General features: G+C 38.2%; 1 protein-coding gene across 1 annotated transcript in view; it reads right to left on the minus strand.

Annotated features, from left to right (window-relative positions):
• The window catches only part of ALG13 (ALG13 UDP-N-acetylglucosaminyltransferase subunit), an 81,958-nt gene that overhangs the window by 18,972 nt on the left and 45,478 nt on the right, over positions 1 to 17,508 (minus strand). Inside the window, 2 exon segments of the mRNA XM_067023156.1 lie at positions 13,162 to 13,330; positions 14,862 to 14,933. Coding sequence (XP_066879257.1) covers positions 13,162 to 13,330; positions 14,862 to 14,933 — 241 coding nt within the window.

A 17,508-nucleotide genomic window follows, 5' to 3' on the forward strand; every position in this document is an offset into this window, starting at 1 on the left:
CTTTAACCCCGTCCTGTCTGAGCGAAGAGCAGACGCCCTCTGACGACCTACGCACAGAGGCGGGGCCAAGTCCAAAGCTGAACCCCAGGAGCTGTGCGAACAAAGAGAGGGGGAGGTCTCTCCCAGCAGCCTCAGAAGCAGCGGATTAAAGCTCCACAATCAACTTGAAGTGCCCTGCATCTGTGGAAAACCTGAATAGACAGCGGAATATCCCAAGTTGAGGAGGTGGACTTTGGGAGCAAGATATAATATTATTTTCCCCTTTTCTTCTTTTTGTGAGTGTGTATGTGTGCTGCTGTGTGAGATTTTGTCTGTATAGCTTTGCTCTCACCATTTGTCCTAGGGTTCTGACTGACCCATTTAAACAAAAAATCTTAACAATTATTTTTTATTTTAATAACTATATTTTATCCTACTTCATTTTGTCTTCTTTCTTCCTTTCTTCCTTCCTTTCCTCCCTCCTTCCTTCCTTCCTTTCTCCCTTCCTTCCTCCCTGCCTTCCTATCTTGCTTTCTTCCTTCCTTCATTTCTTCCTTCCTTTCACTCTTCCTTCCTTTCTTCCTCCCTTCCTTCCTTTCTTCCTCCCTTCCTTCCTTTCTTCCTTCCTTCATTTCTTCCTTTCTTCCTCCCTTCCTTTCTTTTCTATTTTTTTCTCCCTTTTATTTTGAGCCGTGTGGATTAAAGGCTCTTGGCGCTCCAACCAGGCGTCAGGGCTGTGTCTCTGAGGTGGGAGAACCAACCTCAGGACACAGGTCCACAAGATACGTCGCAGCTCCACGCAATATCAAACAGAGAAAATCTCCCAGAGATCTCCATCTCAACACCAAGACCCAGTTTCATTCAAGGACCAGCAACGTACAGTGCTGGACACCCTATGCCCAACAAATAGCAAGACAGGACTACAGCCCCAGCCATTAGCAGAGAGGCTGCCTAAAATCATAATAAGGCTACCAACATCCCCAAACACACCACAAGATGTGGACCTCCCCACCAGAAAGACAAGATCCAGCCTCATCCACCAGAACAGAGGCACTAGTCCCCCCAACCAGGAAACCTACTCAACACACTGAACCAACCTTAGCCACTGGGGACAGTCACCAAAAAACAACAGGAACTACGAACCTGCAGCCTGAAAAAAGGAGACCCCAAACACAGTAAGATAAGCGAAATGAGAAGACAGAAAAACACACAGCAGATGAAGGAGCAAGAAAAAAACACACCAGACCTAACAAATGAAACAGTTAACAAGGACCTAGAAGAAATAAAGAGGAAGCAAGCAACGATGAACAACACAATAAATGAAATTAAAAATACTCTAGATGGGATCAATAGCAGAATAACTGAGGCAGAAGAACGGATAAGTGATCTGGAAGATAAAATAGTGGAAATAATTACTGCAGAGCAGAATAAAGAAAAATGAATGAAAAGAACTGAGGACAGTCTCAGAGACCTCTGGGACAACATTAAACACACCAACATTCGAATTACAGGGGTCCCAGAAGAAGAAGAGAAAAAGAAAGGGACTGAGAAAATATTTGAAGAGATTATAGTTGAGAAATTCCCTAATATGGGAAAGGAAATAGTTAATCAGGTCCAGGAAGCACAGAGAGTCCCATACAGGGTAAATCCAAGGAGAAACACGCAAGACACATATTAATCAAACTGTCAAAAATTAAATACAAAGAAAACATATTAAAAGCAGCAAGGGAAAAACAACAAATAACACACAAGGGAATCCCCATAAGGTTAACATCTGATCTTTCAGCAGAAACTCTACAAGCCAGAAGGGAGTGGCAGGACATATTTCAAGTGATGAAGGAAAAAAACCCACAAACAAGATTACTCTATGCAGCAAAGATCTCATTCAGATTTGATGGAGAAATTAAAAACCTTACAGACAAGCAAAAGATAGGAAAGTTCAGCACCACCAAACCAGCTTTACAACAAATGCTAAAGGAACTTCTCTAGGCAAGAAACACAAGAGAAGGAAAAGACCTACAAGAACAAACCCAAAACAATTAAGAAAATGGGAACAGGAACATACATATCAATAATTACCTTAAATGTAAATGGTTAAATGCTCACAGCAAAAGACACAGACTGGCTGAATGGATACATAAAAAAGACCCATATATAAGCTGTCTACAAGTGACTCACTTCAGACCTAAGGACACATAGAGAGTGAAAGTGAGGGGATGGAAAAAGATATTCCATGCAAATGGAAATCAAAAGAAAGAGGGCTTAAAAATTCCCATATCAGAAAAAGTAGACTTTAAAATAAAGACTATTACAAGAGACAAAAAGGACACTATATAATGATCAAGGGATTGATCCAAGAAGCAGATATAACAATTGTAAATATTTATGCACCCAACATAGGAGCACCTCAAAACATAAGGCAAATACTAACAGCCATAAAAGGGGAAATCAACAGTAACACATTCATAGTAGGGGTTTTAACACCCCACTGTCACCAATGGACAGATCATCCAAAATGAAAATAAATAAGGAAACACAAGCTTTAAATGATACATGAAACAACATGGACTTAATTGATATTTATAGGACATTCCATCCAAAAACAACAGAATACACATTTTTCTCAAGTGCTCATGGAACATTCTCCAGGATACATCATATCTTGGGTCACAAATCAAGCACTGGTAAATTTAAGAAAACTGAAATTGTATCAAGTATCTTTTCCAAACACAATGCTATGAGACTAGATATTAATTACAGGAAAAGATCTGTAAAAAATGCAAACACATGGAGGCTAAACAATACACTACTTAATAACGAAGTGATCACTGAAGAAATCAAAGAGGAAATCAAAAAGTACTTAGAAACAAATGACAATGGAGACACGACAACCCAAAACATATGGGATGCAGCAAAAGCAGTTCTAAGAGGGAAGTTTATAGCAATACAATCCTACCTTAAGAAACAGAAAACATCCCAAAAAGCAACCTAACCTTGCACCTAAAGCAACTAGAGTAAGAAGAACAAAAAAAACCCTCCAAGTTAGCGGAAGGAAAGAAATCATAAAGATCAGATCAGTAATAAATGAAAAAGAAATGAAGGAAACGATAGCAAAGATCAATAAAACTAAAAGCTGGTTCTTTGAGAAAATAAAAATTGATGAACCATTAGCCAGACTCATCAAGAAAAAAAGGGAGAAGACTCAAATCAAGAGAATTAGAAATGAAACAGGAGAAGTAACAACTGACACTGCAGAAATACAAAAGATCATGAGAGATTACTGGAAGCAACTCTATGCCAATAAAATGGAAAACCTGGAAGAAATGGACAAATTCTTAGAAATGCACAACCTGCTGTAACTGAATCAGGAAGAAACAGAAAATATGAACAGACCAATCACAAGCACTGAAATAGAAACTCTGATTAAAAATCTTCCAACAAACAAAAGCCCAGGACCAGATGGCTTCAGTGGCAAACTCTATCAAACATTTAGAGAAAAGCTAACACCTATTCTTCTCAAACTCTTCCAAAATATAGCAGAGGGAGAAACACTCCCAAACTCATTCTACGAGGCCACCATCACCCTGATACCAAAACCAGACAAAGATGTCACAAAGAAAGAAAACTACAGGCCAATATCACTGATGAACATAGATGCAAAAATTCTCAACAAAATACTAGCAAACAGAATCCAACAACACATTAAAAGGATCATACACCATGATGAATTGGGGTTTATTTCAGGAATGCAAGGATTCTTCAATATATGCAAATCAATCAACGTGATACACCATATTAACAAATTGAAAGAGAAAAACCATATGATCATCTCAATAGATGCAGAGAAAGCTTTCGACAAAATTCAACACTCATTTATGATAAAAACCCTGCAGAAAGTAGGCATAGAGGGAACTTTCCTCAACATAATAAAGGCCATATATGACAAACCCAGAGCCAACATTGTCCTCAATGGTGAAAAACTGAAACCATTTCCTCTAAGATCAGGAGCAAGACAAGGTTGCCCACTCTCACCATTTTTATTCACCATAGCTTTGGAAGTTTTAACCACAGCAATTAGAGAAGAAAAAGAAATAAAAGGAATCCAAATCAGAAAAGAAGAAGTAAAACTGTCACTGTTTGCAGATGACATGATACTATACATAAAGAATCCTAAGGATGCTACCAGAAAACTAGTAGAGCTAATCAATGAATTTGGTAAAGTTGCAGGATACAAAATTAATGCACAGAAATCTCTGGCATTCCTATACATTAATGATGAAAAATCTGAAAGTGAAATTAAGAAAACACTCCCATTTACCAATGCAAAAACAAGAATAAAATATCTAGGAATAAACCTACCTAATGAGACAAAAGACCTATATGCAGAAAATTATAAGACACTAATGAAAGAAATTAAAGATGATACAAATAGATGGAGAGATATACCATGCTCTTGGATTGGAAGAATCAACATTGTGAAAATGACTCTACAACCCAAAGCAATCTACAGATTCAATGCAATCCCTATCAAACTACCACTGGCATTTTTCACAGAACTAGAACAAAAAATTTCACAATCTTTATAGAAACACAAAAGACCCTGAATAGCCAAAGCAGTCTTGAGAACAAAAAACAGACGTGGAGGAATCAGGCTCCCTGACTTCAGACTATACTACAAAGCTACAGTAATCAAGACAGTATGGTACTGGCACAAAAACAGAAATATAGATCAGTGGAACAGGATAGAAAGCCCAGAGATAAACCCACACACATATGGTCACCCTATCTTTGATAAAAGAGGGAAGGATATACAGTGGAGAAAAGAAAGCCTCTTCAATAAGTGGTGCTGGGAAAACTGGACAGGTACATGTAAAAGTATGAAATTAGAACACTCCCTAACACCATACACAAAAATAAGCTCAAAATGGATTAAAGACTGGAACTTAAGGCCAGACACTATCAAACTCTTAGAGGGAAACATAGGCAGAACACTCTATGACATCAATCACAGCAAGATCCTTTTTGACCCACCTCCTAGAGAAATGGAAATAAAAACAAAAATAAACAAATGGGACCTAACGAAACTTCAAAGCTTTTGCACAGCAAAGGAAACCATAAATAAGACCAAAAGACAACCCTCAGAATGGGAGAAATATTTGCAAATGAAGCAACTGACAAAGGATTAATCTCCAAAATTTACAAGCAGCTCATGCAGCTCAATAACAAAAAAACAAACAACCCAATCCAAAAATGGGCAGAAGACCTAAATAGACATTTCTCCAAAGAAGATATACAGATTGCCAACAAACACATGAAAGAATGCTCAACATCATTAATCATTAGAGAAATGCAAATCAAAACTACAATGAGGTATCATCTTACACTGGTCAGAATGGCCATCATCCAAAAATCTAGAAACAATAAATGCTGGAATGGGTGTGGAGAAAAGGGAACACTCTTGCACTGCTGGTGGGAATGTAAATTGATAACAGTCACTATGGAGAACAGTATGGAGGCTCCTTAAAAACTACAAATAGAACTACCATACAACCCAGCAATCCCACTACTGGGTATATACCCTGAGAACACCATAATTCAAAAAGAGTCATGTACCAAAATATTCATTGCAGCTCTATTTACAACAGCCAGGAGATGGAAGCAACCTAAGTGTCCATCATCGGATGAATGGATAAGGAAGATGTGGCACATATATACAATGGAATATTACTCAGCCATAAAAAGAAACGAAATTGAGTTATCTGTAGTGAGGTGGATGGACCTAGAGTCTGTCATACAGAGTGAAGTAAGTCAGAAAGAGAAAGACAAATACCGTATGCCAACACATATATATGGAATCTAAAAAAAAAAATGTCATGAAGAACCTAGGGGTAAGACAGGAATAAAGACACAGACCTACTAGAGAATGAACTTGAGGACATGGGAAGGGGGAAGGGTAAGCTGGGACGAAGTGAGAGAGTGGAATGGACATACATACACTACCAAACGTAGGGTGGATAGCTAGTGGGAAGCTACCGAATAGCACAGGGAGATCAGCTCGGTGCTTTGTGACAACCTAGAGAGGTGGGATAGGGAAGGTGGGAGGGAGGGAGACGCAAGAGGGAAGAGATATGGGAACATATGTATATGTATAACTGATTCACTTTGTTATAAAGCAGAAACTAACACATCATTTTAAAGCAATTATACTACAATAAAGATGTTAAAAAAGACTTGATAACCAACTCTTTTGGGGTGATGAAACTGTTCTCTTGATTGTGGTGGTAGTTACACAATGCTATGCATTGTTAATACTCATAGAACAGGGTACCAAAAAATAAATTTTACTGTATCTAAATTAAACAGTAAATTTTAAAAATTTGCTCAAATAACTTTCGAGTTTTGGAGTTTTGTCATACACTTAGAAATCTCCACTTTTACAGTATTAGAAGAGCATTTAACTTTTAGAACATCTCCAAATGCTCTAAAGATTCATGGATTTGTTTTCTATAAAATAATGGCTTCAGGCTCCCCTCTTGGCACAGTGGTTGAGAGCCTGCCTGTCGATGCAGGGGACACGGGTTTGTGTCCCGGTCCAGTAGGATCCCACATGCCGCGGAGCAGCTGGGCCCGTGAGCCATGGCCGCTGAACCTGCACATCCAGAGCCTGTGCTCCGCAACAGGAGAGGCCACAACAGTGAGAGGCCCGCGTACCACAAATTAAAAAATTAATAATAATAATAATGGCTTCAAGAAAGCCACACTCTTATTCCTTTTAAACTAGCACTCAAATCACAGCATTTTTTTCTAAAACCACTGGAATAAGTTCAATTAGCTAAAAACAGTAGAATGTGATTATGATTAGAAGGTAAAAACCAACTACTAGACATAGAGGTAGTTAAGTAAGTTCTCCTGGGCCTGAGAGAATCAAGGATGGAAGAAATTTGGAGGTTACTATGAACTCAACTTTTTCTTTTTTTTGATTGATAATTTAAATTACATTAAAGTTAAGAACTTTTCTTCATCAAAAGGTACCACAGGAAAAATGAAAATATCAACAAAGTGAGAGAAAATATTTACAATACATATAACTGGTAACATTCATATCTAGCTCAAACCTCTGGTTTCATTTGGCGTGATTAACATATTGGGCACAATAATTCTCTGTTGTGGAGCCTGTTTTAGCATCATCCCTGGCCTCAACTTATTAGATGCCAGTAGCTCTCCCCTGCCAAGTTGTAGGACCATTGAAAATTTCTGCAGACACTGTCAAATGTTCCCTAAGGGGCAAATTCTCCTCCAGTTGAGAATCACAGATCCAAACTAAGTGAAGAATGAAATAAGTCAGACAAAGACAGACAGCCTACATCAGGGGGTCCCCAACCAGTCACGGCCTGTGAGGAACTGAGCTACAGCAGGAGCTGAGAGGTGGGCGGGCAAGCAAAGCTTCATCTGCCTCTCCCCATCACTCACGTTACCGCCTGAAGCACCCCCCACCCTCACCCCCGTCTGTGGAAAAACTGTCTTCCATGAAACCGGTCACTGGTGCCAAAAAGGTTGGGGACCAATGCTCTACATTATCACTTATATGTGGAATCTAAAAAATAAAACAAATTATTACAAAAAAACAGAAACAGATTCAGATATAGAGAACAAACTAGTGGTTGATTACCAGTGGGCAGAGTGAAGAGGGCAAAAAAGGGGTAGGGGATTAAGAGATGCAAACTACTATGTATAAAATAAGCAACAAGGTTATATTGTACAGCACAGGGAAATATAGCCATTATTTAGTAATTGAACTCAACTTTCTTTTAAAATACGTATTATAATACGTTCCATAAGAAAAAGCTTTTAAAACTTCCAGTTGCCCTAGAGATGCATGAGCATCTAATTCGCAGACTTAACAGGGCTCTATAGACTTACCAGGTATAGTTCAAGGGATGGACCCAGAACAATGGAAGCAAACTTTTCTAAACGTGAATGGAAACCAATGAAATTCATTCAAAAAGCTTATTTCCTTGTCCATGCAGCTGCAGTCTGCTTCAGGACATTTCAGAAGAGAACATGAATATACATAGTAAGACTCAGCTTCTCTAGAGACCAAAGGGCAGGGCCAGTAGTAAAGTGCAGTGAGGTGCAAAATTTAAAGGGCCACCAAATTAAAGCAAAAAAAAAAATTCATGATGAATAAAATACCAAAATTCTAAAAGACAGGATCCAAGCTTGCACTTGCATGACCATAAGAGTGAGAGCCTCACTCACCTCACCCTAAGCCTGGCCCACAGTTCCTATCTTTTAAAAAAACTTTGATACTTTGTTTATCATGGATTCTTTTCTTGCATTAGTTTTGTTTTTTTAATAGTGCATTAAAGTATTATTTATCTTGATCACTGTGGGTTTTTTTTTTGACACTCCCTTAAATTTTGTACCCAGAGCAAGTAAGTCACTAGTTCTGGCCCTGGCAAAAGACTTGGAAACAGTTACCAAAAAACTCAGTTAACAGGATTTAATGCCTATGAAGACAATCATAATAAAAGAAATCATGGCATCTAGTTACCTGGTAGATAGGAAGTGACTTAAAGGAGGATGGGATGGGGCTGCCAGACAGACACATGAATAACAATGAGAAAGTTGAGTTTTATCTAGAGGACAGGAATGACAAAGAGCAACTAAAAAGCAGCCATTACCTATTGGAGTTATAGTTGAGGTTCACAAGTGGCTCAACAAAAAGTAAAATGAAGGCCGTATACATTTTTAGAAGTATCTAAAAAAACCATAAATCTGGCATTTAAAGGGTAAGCTTCCAATGATTCTACATAAATGGGGTATTACAATACTTGATTTCACCTGTCACTTGTTTTTTTAAGCTCAGACATCTGCTGGAAGCAGATAGCTAACATGTTCCCCTACAATTAGCACAAAGTAGTAAAACCAGTATCTACATTAACATTTCCAATGAAAAATTTCTGTGGTCATTAATGAACATATATTGCATGTTTTGTTCCAGGCACAGTGACTAAGGACTTAATTTTTATATTATAAATAAAACAGATACAGAAAACAAATCAAACGAATTATTTTCAGGTGGACACTATCCAGGTTAAGAAAGAAAACTTTGCCATCCATTTCAGAAAACTTCAATGCACTCCATCACAATCACCACCCTCTTACCCCCACCATAATCAACCATTATTCTGACTTTCATAGTAATCACTTCTTTGTAGTTTTAAGTGTTTTGTCACCCAAATGTACATCCCTACACAGCTTTTTAAAAACTGTATCTTGAACCTCTTTTAATCTATAGGTCCTTTCTCCATCCCTGTCATTTCCTTTCAATTTGTCTTTTGAAGACCCCTTGACCTGTTGAGTTTCCCAGTCTGGATTTTGCTGATTACATACTCATGGTGCATTTCAATATGTTCTTGTATTTCATGCAAATAGGCAGCTAGATCCAGAAGACTAGATCAGACGCAGGATTGATTCCTTTGGTAGTCTATAGGTAATGTCTCACTATCTTTGCAACCTTAGCAGCTATTGCTGTTTAATATGCATCCGTTCAGTAACGACTGCAAAATGATTACATTCTGCCACTTCTTTTTCACTGATTAGAATACTAATATGTAGAAATATTTCCCCTCATCTACTATTTGGTTACACTGTAGAATAGTTCATATAAGAAAGGCAGGATAAATACTTGATTCTTTCACTTTACTGTCCCGTTTTCAAGAACGTAAACTGGTTTTCTAACGTCCTCTTAAGAGAACCAATTCTTTTTTCAGTTATGTATTCTTTTCAGATTATTTTCCATTATATGTTATTATTAGATGTTGATTACAGTTCCCTGTGCTATACAGTAAATCCTTGTTTTTTAAATCTATTTTATGTATAGTTGTTTATATATATGTACAGTTGTTAATCTTTGACATGTTCCAATCTATTGCAATTATCATTGTTGAAGCTCAAACTGTTCCATCTTTGGCCAGTGGGAACCTCTTCAAGATGGCTCCTCAATCCTTTTGACATGACCCCCAGTACTCGTTGATAGCTTCCTTGCTATCTAACATGACAAGATGATCCAGGCTAATCTTGAACATTTCTTGCCCAGACCTGGAACCAGAAATTTCTCCATAAAGCTGTTTGTTTCTGTTTAAGTGAGAAGCAGCATTTCAATATCACAAACTGAGTGCTCAAGATACTCACTGTTTCTAGGCCTTTTCAGTGGACAGAGCTAGGAAATACACAAATTTAAAGATAAAATACCTCAAGTTCATACTGATATTTCCAACTCAAATGTGACACCATAAAAGTTTCTCCTTAGGCTCTCTTAGTACGTGTGTATTACCTTTCTTCCATACTAAGATGCCGGTTTGCAAGGACACAGAGGGATAAAGCTGGAATATCCCATACTCATTTGTTTTAGCTGACATTATAGTCTCTGAATAACAATCTAAGTATTTAGATAAAAGAACCTGATGTGTTTATTGAAAGCATTAAAAAATGCTTGGCACATGGTCTCTCAATTCTTCCATTTAAAAAAATAGCTATACTGTACCTATATTGTTCAAATATAAGGCTTTACATAGTATATTATCAACCTCTCAGCCCTCATTTTGTGTTAAGTATATATTTAATACGTACAATCAGGTCTTAAGCTGATGTCTTTTATTGTTTTGGTGGTCTAAAAGTCAAAATCATTCTCCAATACACTCTGTCCCTCCAATACAACTTTCTGTGATGGCAGAAATATCCTGTATCTGTGCTGTCCAATACAGTAGCCACTAGCCACGTGTGGCTTTGAGCACCTGGCATGTGGCTAGTGTGACCGAGCAACTGAAGACTTATTTTACTTAATTGTAATTAATTAAAATTTAAAGTGTCATACGTGGCTAGCAATTACCTTACTTGACAGCGTATCTTTATTAGATTCTTCAAGAAGGGCTCATGCAAATAATATTCTCTGAATTCTTATACATTACCCTTTAAGCCTGAAAATGTTTGGCTGGATATAAAACCTTTGGTTCACATATCCTTTCATTATCTTAAATGTTACTCCATTTTCTTGTAGCATGAAGCATTGCTGTCAAAGTTTGATGATTATCATTTTATTTCCTTTATACTCCATAGGCTCTTTTTCTTTAAAGTCCAGTTGTTTTACTAGAATATCCTGGTGTTGGTTGCTCTGGCTCAATATTCTGCAGAGTGCTGTTTCAGTATGTAGTTTTAAAGTTTTTTAATTTCAGGAAAATTTTCTGAATTACAGTTTTTAGTATTTATTCTTTTCCCTTACTTTGGTTTTCTTCTTCAGGAACTTCTATCAGTGTTGGATATCCTTTGCCTAACTTCAATGCCACTTTTGAATCTTTCTCTTCATTTTTTTCATTTTAGATTTCCCCCCTTTCTTACATCTTTCTCTTAAAGCATTATCTGTTGTACATACTTGGTCATGTTCTTTATAGTTTACTCTTCATTACCGAAATGACTTTCTTCCATTTCTAATGCTTTCCTGAGTTCTGTCACCTCATCTGAGTTTTTCTAATCCTGATTTGTTATTTTTTAACATTTTGTGTTATTTTATTAATGTCTACCTCATTTTGAAATAGTTGTTTGTTGGTTTAGTTTAAGTTCTGTTTAGTGTGCACTTTCTGACATGCTTTTACTGTCTAATAGGGATACTATTCTGTTTTCCCCTTAAAACACCTTTGTATGCAACCTTAGTGCTTTTCTTTCATTTTATTTATTTATTTATATTTTTTGTGGTATGCGGGCCTCTCACTGTTGTGGCCTCTCCCGTTGCGGAGCACAGGCTCCAGACGCGCAGGCTCAGCGGCCATGGCTCACGGGCCCAGCCGCTCCACGGCATGTGGGATCCTCCCGGACCGGGGCACGAACCCGTGTCCCCTGCATCGGCAGGCGGACTCCCAACCACTGCGCCACCAGGGAAGTCCCTCTTTCATTTTTTTAAACATCTTTATTGGAGTATAATTGCTTTACAATGGTGTGTTAGTTTCTGCTTTATAACAAAGTGAATCAGCTATACATATACATTCATTTTTATGTGAAATTATTTTTCATGAACTCTAGAATGAGATGGAACACAAGAAAGCTTTTCTAACTTCTTAGGGATCCCTATTGTTTTTGTAGTGTTTAAAAACATGACTGCTTTCTAGGATTCCTTGGCTCTGTTCTCTCAGCTTTAGTCTGGACCTGCTCTTTCCCTATCCTCATCAATTTTGATTCCACTCCCAGCAGTTTCTCCCCAGTGAGGAATATTATCCTACAAGGTAGCCCTGCCAGGTCAGTTTTCAGAGTTCTTAGGGGCAAAACTATTCCAAGCCCTTTAGTTCCTTTACCATGTACCCAAAGCACTCACCTATTATTGGAAAGGTCAAATCCCTTCCCAGTCTTAGCTGTTCCTTCCAAATTGGCTGCTCCACTGTCCAGTGAATTCTTATTAGCTCTCTTGGGGTTCTCTGTTCTCAGGTCCATCAGACAACATCCCCGATGCTTCCATCTTATTGCTCCCACATTGACCCTGACAGCATGCAGGTCTTGTGACTGATGGTTTGTCCCTATCTGCTTAAATTTTGGGGTTCATGGGGAGACCTTGTCACCTAGTTTTCTTGTTAAAAATTGTCCCATGGGTTTTGGTTTTGCTATTTCCATTTTTATTTGAGGACGCAGACTGAAAAGCTATGCTGTTGTTGCCACCACTTTCCCAGAATTCTGCTGAAAATTTTAAATTATATTAACTCAGTGGAATTTCACAACCACTTCATAAATTGGTACTATCAGTACCTCCAAGCTCACAGATAAGAAAGGTTCAATAATTTGTCCAAAATTACATAGCTAGTAAGTTGTAAAACCAAGATCCTAACCTGGATCTCTTAAATTCTAGAGCCAAACTTTTCAGGAATTAATTCTGTGAAGTGTGAAATAGCTTCACCTTAATTTCTGTATAATGAAACTTTACTTGAAGTTTAAGAAACTAGTACAAGTCCTCCAAATTTTCAATGGGGTTAGCAAAACAATAGCTATGAAATCATATCAAAGCCAAATGTGCAAGAAAAAAATTGAAATTTAATACTGGAGATTGAAGTAATATTATCTAATAACTAGAATTGTTGTATGGGCATGTTCATGAATAGATAAAGAGCCTTCCAAAGTAAGGAACCACTAATAACCTACCTGGTCTGCCTTGTGTAGGCGGAGATACAAATAGAGGCTGTATAGCATTCTGTGAGGAAGTTGAAGTGGTACTACTAGCTTGATTAGCTGCTGCACAGTTAGGTAAGACTGGAGCTGGAACAATATTTGCACAGGAAGCTGCAACTGCTGCAGAATTTACCATCACCACCTGTAAGTGTGGAAGAAAGTTTAGAACTCTAAGTTTGGTTTCACAAACAATATTAGTCTCTTATCTGATCCTAAACTTCAGGAAATAGTGTTCTAATAACTAAAACACCAAGAAGCCAATATTTATGTAAACCTAATATAGGAAGGTTATTTCTTTTAGAAGACCCCAGATGACTTTGAGAGCTTTATTTTTTTATTTTAATATTTTTCTGGAAAGGTAATACATGAATATGATTCAAAAACCAAGTATAAAATTGTATACAATGAAAAGTTTCCTCCAACCCCGTCCTCCATCTGCCTAGTTCCTCTCTCCACAAACAAGTAACCTCTGCGTTTCCTGAATACTATCCAGAAATTTATAGTACGTATTTATTTTTACATGTATATATATTTCCCCACACACACTTTAAAAAAAAAAAAAACAGAAAATGTTCTTCTTCTTTTTTTTTTTTTAAACTTCGTGAGACTGCAATTTGTTTTTCTGATTAGGCCACAGCACCCAATACAGGGCTGTGCACAGAAAGATGTTCAATAAATGGTAACATGGGCTTCCCTGGTGGCGCGGTGGTTGAGTCCACCTGCCAATGCAGGGGACACGGGTTCGTGCCCCGGTCCGGGAAGATCCCACATGCTGCGGAGCGGCTGGGCCCGTGAGCCATGGCCACTGAGCCTGAGCGTCCGGAGCCTGTGCTCTGCAATGGGAGAGGCCACAACAGTGAGAGGCCCGTGTACCAAAAAAAATAAAATAAAATAAAATAAAATAAAATAAAATAAAATAAAATAAAATAAAATAAATGGTAACAGATTCTTCATGAACACCCTGTCCTCACTGTAGTCTCCATTTTCTTATTACCCACTGCAACGTGGCTGCTACCCTCTCTGGTTCTCAGAAACTATTCAAAGTCACAGTGGTCTCCATGGCAACAAATCATAGTAGACTCTTGTTAGTCCTTATGTTGCTTGAAGGCTTGGCAGCAACTGACACTTGACTATTCCTTGAAACATTCTCTTACTGGGGCTTCCATAATAATACACTCTCCTGCTTTTCCTCCCTCCTTGGCTATTCCTTCTCTACCCATTTTCTAAATGGTGATGCACAGGCTCTGTTCCAGATGCTGTTCTCAATCTCTTCCTTTTTCCAGGATGATCTTATTTACTCCTATGGTTTCAGCTACCTTTCTGATGCCAGCTTCCCATTCTATAAGAAAGCTTTACATTTTAAGTTTCTGGAAATGGCACAGACTTGACAGGTAATTTATATTAACTCACTCATATAAGAGGTTCAGAGTAGACTGAGTAGTCCAATGCCAGCACACAGAACAGTGTCTGGAACACAGTAGATACTCCATCAATTTGTTAATAAATTTACTAATTATTGTGCCAGGCACCAGGAAGTACAATAACACTTAACATAAGAATATAAGCAGCTTCTTTGAAGTATGATGAAGGGCAAAGAGAACAAAAAGAAAAAAATTCATTTTCCTCTGTTTAGGCCACTGCAACTGACTGCAAAATAAAACCATAAAGATTACCTTCTGGGGGTAGTTGTATGAGGTAACTGTATCGTGAGGAGACATAGAACATGGTCTTCTATCCTGAAGAGACTTTAATGAATACAGAAGTACAAATAAAGGGAAATCAAGAAATTAAACAATATATCAATAAAAGATCTGCTTTGTTTCAACATCTCCTAAAGATAAGTGAAAGTGATCTGTCATAAAAGTATTCAAATTTGGAGGTGACTACTATGATAATGCTCCAAAAGGTATCACTCTAGTGCCTGACTTAGGTGACTGTTCTATTTCCTATGTACAGAAATCCTGATCATATCCAACTCTAGTCCCAATGTAGATACTAAAATGTAATGGAGAATTGTAATTTCAACACTTTCTCAGTGTCCTCTCTTGCCTTAAAAACCTCAAAATCAGTAGGGCCAGCAACAGTGTAGCTAAAAGAAAGCATTCCATCTAAAGGAACAGCTTGGGACAAGGGTGGATAACTGGTTGGTCAGCTGCATCCTACCTAAGCAGGATGTAGTATAATCCAAACACCATTCCCCTTTGGCTCAAGACCTTGTCTTTGTCAAAGTAACAATGATTTTAAAAGGCTCAGAATTATGCATGACAGACTGTCATGACAGAAAAATAAACTAGCAGCAGAAGCTGGTAATAAGGACACAGAGGAAATCAGGGGAAGTAATCACAAGAAACAAGAGGAACCACATTGGGACAAAGACAAGCCCAACTTAACATGGACCTAAGAGTGCATGTTTCAAAAGTCTGTGTTCAAGTACAGCCCAAGTACTGGCCAAAAAGCAAACTTTAGCCCTGGCTCAGAAGGTCCAGTGTGAATTCTAAACAATTCTAGAGAAGGATTTAGGTGAGAGCTGGGCATGGAATTAAGAAGAAAAAATGTTCATGGTTTCTTAGAAGGTTCTGTGCCTGGAAATCTTTAAGTCCTGCATTGGTCTTATCCCCTCAGAATGCTGTGAAAATATTACTTAGAAACTCGGTGACTGGGGAGTAGGAGTGGAGCACGTCATGAAGAGATTGAAACCTACTGGGGATGTATGATAAAGTAAGTTCAGAACAAAAAGGAACACGTGACAAGTGAAATTAAAGGGACAGAAAGAAAGTGTCTACTCTTGTCATCCCTGAAGGTGAGATATTTACTTGCTTTTTCAACTTGGGTGGCTATTTCAAGAAATGGTGTAAAAAGCATGTGATATGAGAATAGTAATGACAGAGTGAGAGGAAAAACTATTTCTCTAGCAGGGGCAAAGGAAGGGAAGGAGAGATAATGGGAAGAGAATTATATATCACAGTTTTCATCACCTTCCTAAGATGTATTGCCTAAACAGTAAAAACAAAAATTCAGTACATGAAACTATCAAAGTTAAGATTAATCACAGAGAATAGAGGGTAGTCATTCAACTTCCTCACAAATATTCCAACTCTCCTCCTAGGTACATGGGTAGGTTGCTCTTCCTGGCCTCATCCAATTAGGTATGGGCATATGACTTGTTTGGACAATGAAATATGAGCAGAAATATTGAGAGCCAGTGTTTAATTTCCCTATCTTCAGCTCTGCCAAGGTGACTGTGAAAGTACTTGTCCATCAGCCTGGGTTCCTGAGTGACTCTGAAGAACAAAGGCCTGCTACCAACCTGCACTGGACCTATAACATTAGCAAGAACAACTGTGTTAAGCCGCTGAGATTTTGGTGGACGGTTGCTGCAGCATAACCTAGCTTGACCAAAACAGTAATTGGTAACTAAAATTAGGGTGCTACTGTAACAAAAACCTAACTTGAGAAGGAGATTATGAATTTGTAGCTCTTAAGGGAAGAGGTTTGGAAAACAGGATGTTAGTTTTGTGGGGGTTTTTTTGTTTGTTTTTGGGGGTTTTGTTTTTGTTTTCGTCTTTTTCTTTTGTGGTATGCGGGCCTCTCACTGCTGTGGCCTCTCCCGTTGCAGAGCACAGGCTCCAGACGCACAGGCCCAGCGGCCATGGCTCACGGGCCCAGCCGCTCCGCAGCATGTGGGATCTTCCCGGACTGGGGCACAAACCCATGTCCCCTGCATCAGCAGGTGAGCTCTCAACCACTGCGCCACCAGGGAAGCCCTAGTTTTGTGTTTTGATTACTGCTGGCAGAGTTTAGCAAGGTATTTTAAGACAGATGTGTACAGAAAAGTAGTTTGTAGGCAGAAATGAAAGGGAATAGAGCCCTTGAATACTAGGACTTGTAGGGTTTGAAGAGGCAACTGCTTCAACTCAAAACTCTAAAAGATAAAATTGATAAATGCTTCGAAAAACAAAGAGAAGTTAAAACTTGGCCTTGAAGGAAGACTCAAATCATTGTTAAAATATGATTGCACTAAAGTATCTCAAAGCAAGAGTACCATTAAGGATATAACACCCAATGAATCCTTGCACTTGGACAAAATGGCTCATGGTAAAGTATTCAAAGGTATGGCTCTTTCTTCAATGCCTGATAAGCTGAAGGTATTTGCAATCAAGTAGAGACAGGGATAAGAATGCAAAGAATTATAGCAAATCTAAGTAGTATATTTATAGAAAAGAATTGTCAGTATGGCTATTGGCACATAAAACTAATAGGAATCAGAGAAGCTGCACAATAAATTACTCACATAGTCAAAGAAACCATGAGCAGAACTAA

The sequence above is a fragment of the Kogia breviceps genome, chromosome X (genome assembly GCF_026419965.1).
Source record: "Kogia breviceps isolate mKogBre1 chromosome X, mKogBre1 haplotype 1, whole genome shotgun sequence".
NCBI classification, from domain to species: Eukaryota; Metazoa; Chordata; class Mammalia; order Artiodactyla; family Physeteridae; genus Kogia; species Kogia breviceps.